The sequence below is a fragment of the Uloborus diversus genome, chromosome 1 (assembly GCF_026930045.1).
Source record: "Uloborus diversus isolate 005 chromosome 1, Udiv.v.3.1, whole genome shotgun sequence".
NCBI classification, from domain to species: domain Eukaryota; kingdom Metazoa; phylum Arthropoda; class Arachnida; order Araneae; family Uloboridae; genus Uloborus; species Uloborus diversus.
In genome coordinates this window covers 122236048-122243691 of record NC_072731.1, presented here as the reverse complement: position 1 = coordinate 122243691, position 7644 = coordinate 122236048, and the positions used below count along the sequence as shown (strand labels likewise).

At 33.8% G+C, this 7644-nt stretch overlaps 1 protein-coding gene across 1 annotated transcript; it reads right to left on the bottom strand.

Moving 5' to 3' along the window:
- Positions 1-353: 353 nt before the first annotated feature.
- LOC129234632 (uncharacterized) lies at positions 354-5480 on the bottom strand. Its single transcript, XM_054868669.1, has 3 exons — positions 4045-5480; positions 1837-3921; positions 354-1764 (listed from the first exon to the last, which is right to left on the bottom strand). The coding sequence occupies exons 1-3, from the start codon at positions 5478-5480 to the stop codon at positions 354-356; spliced, it is 4932 nt and encodes a 1643-aa protein (XP_054724644.1).
- Between the last annotated feature and the right edge of the window lie 2164 nt (positions 5481-7644).

The window sequence follows — 7644 nt, the reverse complement described above, 5'->3', positions numbered from 1 at the left end:
GATAGCGGACAGTATTTTTATGCGGAAAGGTGCTGGTAGATGCGGGGTTGTTCATATATATGCGATGCGATGAAATTTATGCGATATAATGAATAAAATAAGACAACTGACCACACATCATCCTTGTTCCACCATTTATTGCGACTTAAAACAAAACAGAATGAAAAATGCATGCCAAAATAAAACTCGTCTGCAGATAAAAATCGTCTGCGTTATCATTCAATTCAGAGCAAGGCTAAACTTAAGCAGCGGAACTTCCCTTAACGCTAAACACACAACATTCCGCCCGGCATTGAAAGAATTTTCAATAATTGTCACATTATATGAGATGCGTTTTTTCACAAAAGAAATTGTTAACACTCCTTTTGTCCTGGCAGGACACATATCTTTGATATCCCTCTTGTGTAAATATTTGATGATGTTTTTACTTTGACCACCCTAATATTTCCATCTGAACCAGGTGTAGTCTGTATAATTCTGCCCAAGGTCCATTTACCTGGGGGTAAATTATCATCTTTAAGAAGAACCATAGTACCAATAGGAATATTACCTTGTTTGAAACACCACTTAGTACGGTTTTGGAGATGATTTAGATAATCTCTTTGCCAACTTTTCCATATCAATTGCGAGTACCTTGTAAGTTTTTGCCATCTTGACAAGTGGTTTTCATTAGTATCAATTAATTGTGGCTCTGGAATTGCGTTAATTGGACGACCGATTAAGAAATGGCCTGGAGTGAGAACTTCGTATTCATTAGAATCTGATGGCAAGGGAGTTAAAGGACGCGAATTTAATATGCCTTCTATTTGAATAACGATAGTCAAAAATTCTTCTATTGTAAGTCTAACATTGTTTAAATTTCTTTTCAAATGGTATTTAACCGACTTAACACCAGCTTCCCACAAACCTCCAAAATTTGGGGAATTGGGAGGAATGAATTTCCAAATTACTGATTCAGAAGTTAAATAATTAGAAAAACTGCTATTTTGCTTACTAACAAGTGATAACCATCGTTTTAACTCCGAATCTGCACCTTTAAAATTAGTGGCATTATCTGACATAATAGTTGAACTTTTCCCTCTGCGAGCAAAAAAACGCTTTAGAGCAGCTATGAAAGCTTCTGAAGTCAGCTCTGTGACTAATTCAATGTGAATAGCTTTTGTAGCCAAACAAATAAATAAAGCTAAGTAAATTTTGGAATAGATTCCCTTTCTTTGGTTCTTGTATTTAATTTCAAACGGACCACAAAAGTCAACTCCCGCAACATTAAATGTAAAATTAGGGTTGGTTCTTTCAGATGGAAGATTACCCATAATTTGTTGTGCAGTAACAGGTTTATTTTTGAAACACGTAATGCATTCATGAACTATCTTTCGTGCAGTACTTTTACCATTAATTGGCCAATATTGCATGCGAACATGATGCAGCAATGATTGTGGACCCAAATGTAAGTACTTTTTATGGAAATATTCAAAAATTATTGAAGTGAGTTTATGGCTCTTAGGTAAAATAATTGGATGTTTATGATCAAAATTTAAGTTGGAATTATTTAACCTACCTCCCACTCTAAGAATTGAGTCCTTATCTAGAAATGGATTTAAAAATTTAAGTTTACTTTTCCGAGCTACTGATTCGTTTTTCTTCAGCAGTTCTATTTCTTCTGTGAATTCCACTTCTTGAACAGATTTAATCAAGAATTTAGTGGACTGCTCCAACTCTTGGATACTTATCTGACCCTTAGAGCTGCTTCGGCCCTTAGCAAATCTGAAAATAAAACATAATGTGCGAATAATTTTAGAAAAACTGTTAGAAATATTTAGGATTGTCTCAATAAACGAAGTGTCTTTCGTTAATGTCAAACAAATGTCCCTTTTGAGTTCAATTTCATAGGTGTTAGAGTCTAGATAATTTGTAGAGGTTTCTGTCATTTTCTCTTCCAACATGTCTTGTAGTAGAAATTCTGGACCCTTAAACCACAAAGATGAGAGTTGAGAGCTGCTTGCTCCGCGTGAGATCAAGTCTGAAGGGTTCTGTTCGGATGCTACATGTTTCCATTGGTAGGCTTCAGTAAGTTGTTGAATGGTAGAAACTCTGTTGCCAACGTAGGTCTTTAATTGATGCGAAGGAGTTTTGATCCACGCAAGTGCAATGGTGGAATCTGACCACAAGATGACTTCCTTGATATTCATTTTCAAAGATTTTAAGGTTTTTTGTGTTAATTCTGCGAGTAGGTGACAAGCGGAGAGTTCTAAACGGGCAATTGACATTTTCTTCAGTGGAGCTACCCGAGATTTGCTACATATTAGATGCGAGGACACTTCATGAGATTCAGAAATGCTCTGAAGATAAATAGTTGCTCCGTAAGCAGCTTCTGAAGCATCTGCGAAACCGTGTAATTTTAATGTGTCACCGTCTTCATTTTCTAGGTCACGCTGCACTTTAATATTTTCTATCTCCTTTAAGGATATCACAAAATTACGCCATTCGGTTGCGATTGAATCTGGTAACTTGTCTTCCCATTTTAGTCTAAGTAGCCACAGTCTTTGCATAAAGATTTTTGCCTTGCATATTATGGGGCCAATTAAGCCAAGAGGATCATACAATTTTGCAATGTCAGATAGAACGTCTCGTTTGGTGTAACTTATCCTGGGGTTCAAGGAAACCTTGAAGGAAAATTTGTCTTCTGTTGGGTTCCAATTTATCCCTAAAGCTTTTTTCTCATTTTCCGATTTCTCGTCAAAACTATGATTTTCTCCAGCCGAATTAAAAATGGAATTGCTGACATTTGAGCTCCATTTATGAAAAAACATGCCACTGGTTTTAAACATTTCCAAAAGTTGTTTTTGGACCTCTTCAAATTCCTTAATGGTTGAGGCTCCTGATACCACATCATCCATATAGAAATCACTTAGAGTTACAGCAGACGCAAGAGGAAATTTTGATGCTTCATCATATGCAAGTTGTTGAAGTGTTCTAATAGCTAAATAAGGGGCACTTGATGTCCCGTATGTTACAGTCTTTAACTTAAATGTGAGAACAGGGTCTTCTGCCGTCTTTTTCCACAAAATTCTTTGGAGATTTTGCTGAGATGGATGAATTCCAATTTGCCTGTACATCTTCTTAATATCGGCTATGAATGCGTATTTATGTTTGCGAAATCTAACCATTATGTCAAAAATATCTTCTCGGACGTCACCTTTCAATAAAATATCGTTAAGGGATTTTCCAGAAGTTGTTGCGGCCGATGCGTTGAAGACGACACGTAATGGAGTTGTCTGATTTTCTGGTTTATATACTCCGTGATGCGGCAGATAATAAGATTTTTCCTTGATATCTTCATCTGAGATAACTTCCATGTGATTCAGATCTTCGTATTCTTGCATGAAGTTTTGATATAATTGCATCATTGTTGGTTTGTTTTTCAATTGCTTCCAAAGGCTTTCAAGTCTTCGTTCTGCATTGGCTCTGGAATCTCCTAAGCAGGAAGGTTCTTCTTTAAGAGGCATAGAAACAATGAATCTACCGTCATTATCTCGATTATACGTTGACGTAAAATATTCTTCGCAAAATTTCGCTTCATCGCTAATGATGCGTTTATCGTCTTCCACGTTTTCAATGTTCCAAAATTTCTGAATACTTTGTTCAAGAGAGTCCAAACCTTTAACAAAACCACAAAATTTAAATTCGGATGCGCTTGTGCTTGTTCCAGTAGCTATATAGCCAAAAACTGTCTCTTGAAATCTTAAATCCGGTGAAGGGGTTCGAAATTGTCCAGTTTTTATGATTTCCCAAAACAACTCTGCGCCAATTAATAAATCAATTTTATTTGGAGTGCCAAAACCCGGATCTGCTAAGATTACGCCTGGAGGCAATGTCATATTTTTTGTACATATGACATAGGATGGGATGACATCAGTAATTCTTGAAAGAATTAATAAATCTAATTTTCTATTAAAAGTGCGATTTTCATTCGAAATTACTGCTTTTATTTTTGAAAATAGTTTCACTGAACTACCATTGATGCCCGAAACGGACGCGTGAAACCTTTCTTTCCTTAAATTCAATAAATCAGCGAATGCAGCTGTAGTGAAGCTGCTTTGGGAACCACAATCTAGGAGAGCACGTCCAATAACTGGATTTCCAGAAGCATCTAAAACTGAAACAAGTGCAGTTGACAAAATCCCATTTCGCTCTGCTGAGGGAGTGTAGCCAGCGAAAGTCCTAACGTCTTGGACAGCGGGAGAACCATTGTCAGGGGCATTGTCTGGGAACTGCAGTTTTTCAATTGTATCCAAAGACTGGAGAGGGGGTGTGGGTTTCGTAGTCTCTCTGACTTTGTGCAATAAGCTGTTATGCCTTTTCCCACAAGTAAAACAGAAATGTTTGGATTTACATGAATTAAGTTGATGCTGATAGCTTAAACAGTTAGTACATAAATTATGTCTCTTTACTGTGTTCCATCTTTCTTGAACATTAAGCTGTAAAAACTGCTTACATTTAAATATTGCATGATCGGGAGATGAACATAAAATGCACAAATTTTTATCACTATTTATCATTAACGATTTTGAGTTAAATTTTTGTTCTGACACATTTTTTGAGGTTTTATGATAAACATTCCTCGATACATTGTCCAAAACTTGACACCTTTTTTCTAAAAATGATAGAAGCTCTTCCAGTTTCGGAACTTCTTTGGAGCTTGCGTTTAGCTCAAATTGCTTGCGAGATTCTATGTCTAGTTTTTCTAAGATGATATTTATCAATAAAATATCACTTAAATGATTTCTCTCATATTTGAGGACTTTAAGGGCACGAATATTTTTATTAATAGTGTCAATTAGATGTCTAAGTTCTTTAGTAGATTGTTGCTGAATTTTAGAATACTTAAGAATAGAATTTACGTGTGTTTCTACAATTATTCTTTCGTTTTCATATCTTTCGTCTAAAGCTTTAAATAATGAGTCGTAAGTGTCTTCAGCTGACATTAAATGTTTTGCTTCACCGACTAAGCAAGATTGCAAATATTGAAGTTTGTGTACATCTGATAATTGGTTGTTACTATTAATTATACTATTGAATTGCATTTTAAAATTGTTCCATTCTTCAATTTTACCTGCAAACTTTGAAATCGAAAGTTCCGGTAATCTAACTAATGCATTGTTTTTACTTTCATTGGTAGAATTATTTTCTTCATGCGTTGAAAGAAATGTATAAATTCTTACCTCTAATTCTTCAGTTTTCGATTCTAATTCATCGAGATCCTTTTCAATTGGAGGCAAATCTTCATCTTTTTCAATTAGCTGATAATACTGAGAACGCAATTCTGAAGCACTTTCTTGAATTCTTTTCAAGGCTTTAAGTTTAATATCCAGTTCAATTTTTGAAAATGTCCATTCTTTGTCCTCGAAGAATAGTCCTAATTTAGTTACTTGCGTTTTTAGTGCGCCCTTTTGGCGGTTTAAGGCAGTTATTTTCGCCATTTTCTACTGAGAACAACTGTTTTGAAGTTCTGTAATGTGATGCAAATAATCAATGTTCTGCTGCGAAGACGGACCAATTTGTTCGATAGCTGCGATAGCGGACTGTATTTTTATGCGGAAAGGTGCTGGTAGATGCGGGGTTGTTCATATATATGCGATGCGATGAAATTTATGCGATATAATGAATAAAATAAGACAACTGACCACACATCATCCTTGTTCCACCATTTATTGCGACTTAAAACAAAACAGAATGAAAAATGCATGCCAAAATAAAACTCGTCTGCAGATAAAAATCGTCTGCGTTATCATTCAATTCAGAGCAAGGCTAAACTTAAGCAGCGGAACTTCCCTTAACGCTAAACACACAACAATATGCATAAGCCAAACTTTAAAACACAATATCTCAACTTGAGCTCAATTGCAGATTCCACTTTTGTGCTAGCACGGCAGTATACAGGGTGCCGAAGAAAAAAACTCAAAGTTTGCCTCATCGAATGGAAGTAAACTAATTTTTTTTAAAGAGTTTCTTTATTCATTGTGTCTTTCACTTTATTAGAAAATAATTTACAATATATCTCCTAGTTTATGTATTGTTTTTCAGTTTTCTTTCATTTTTAAGCTAAGACTTGCTATTTTAATGTTGTTTAACCTAAAGCCCTGTATCCGTCTCTTAAGTGGCGACACACTTTGATCTACGCACTGCGTGCCGCTTTCGACTGCGATTGGAGGTGGGCAATCACGTGGGCTCAGTCCGCCATTTTGTGTCGCTGCCTGTGTGGTTTCACTGTGCGGAATACCAGATATTTTCTCTTTGCTCTTCGTAATTTTCATCAAAAGCTATTTTAAATGTTACGATGCCTTGGTGGAGTGCATTTGGATGTTCAAACAGTTCAAAATCGGGTCAAAAGTTGTATCGATTACCTATGGGTAAATGAAATGAAGTGCCGCCTCATAGATTATGTAAATATTTTAACATAAAGAACTGACATCTATTTGGTATTTCAAATTAATTTTAATACATCTACCTACTCCATGTATGTATCATGTACTTTTCGCACATTGCTTAACGTAAAAAATAGTTTGTGTGTAACATCATTTCAAATTTCAAACACTTTTCCACTAATAGTGAAATATTGTTGCAAATACAGATATCTTCTGTTTTTCAATTCAATTCTGTGCAATTTCAGATACTTTTTGAAATTATTGTTGAAATCGTAATATTTTTTACTTTTCATGAAAATGTCTGATAGTGTGTTGATTTTTATGGTATGATAAGGATGTTTACTAAAATCATATATAGTACCTTCAAATATTGTAAAGCTTAACTATGTAACGGCACCTAATAAATTGCTATCAGCAGTAAAATATTTGCCCTGTTTTTAAAACTGATAGTTCTGAGTTTAAGAGAACAAAGCCGTCAGAATTTAAATATGCTAATTATTTTTATTTATTTCTAGTGTAAATTTTCTATTGTTTAGTTAGTTTCAAAATGTCTCAATAACTGTAACAAAATTGTTTTAAGAAAACAGTTTTGCTTTTAATTGTGTCATAGGCATGAGTTTCAGTGTGTTGCCAAGTTAATTATTCATCTATTTTGTGCTAAATTCTCAAGATATTAAAAATGGGAAATTATTTATTAAAAAATTAAGCTTCTTTGAGATTGCAGAAACATATAACTCAAGACAATTTATACAATTATATGAAGATTTTTTTCTATTTTTTTATTTTTATTTTTTTTTAAATTTTTTTTATTTATTTTTTTTTTTATTTTTTATTTATTTATTTATTTATTTATTTATTTATTTTTTGTCCGGAAAAATGCTGTTTTCGTTTAATTATTACTTCGACGCGAAAATGTTTCAATAAAAAAAATATATATGATTTATTCTAGTGTATGTTGATTTATTAAAATTCATTATTGCAATTTATAACAGTTCGTCAAAGATGTAATCTGCACTCTTTTATTTGAATTCCTATTGGTATCAAATGATTCAATTAATATTATTTTTTAATATTGATTTAAAACTGGTTAAAACACTTTATTATGATTTTGTTGATTTTTTAAGAACTAGTAGTATCTTTAAAAATCTGGTTTAAATGAAAGGCATTTTTTTAATGTAAAATCGTCATGAGAAACAAGCAAGTGTTGATAAAATTCAAA

Excerpts from the sequence above, each read along its gene's own strand:
- LOC129234632 (XM_054868669.1), bottom strand. The coding sequence starts at position 5,480 with ATGGCGAAAATAACTGCCTTAAACCGCCAAAAGGGCGCACTAAAAACG. Across the intron at positions 3,922-4,044 it reads TTGAATTTAAGGAAAGAAAG|AATTACTGATGTCATCCCAT; the intron begins GTTTCACGCGTC and ends AATTCTTTCAAG. Across the intron at positions 1,765-1,836 it reads ACATTAACGAAAGACACTTC|ATTTGCTAAGGGCCGAAGCA; the intron begins GTTTATTGAGAC and ends TTTTATTTTCAG.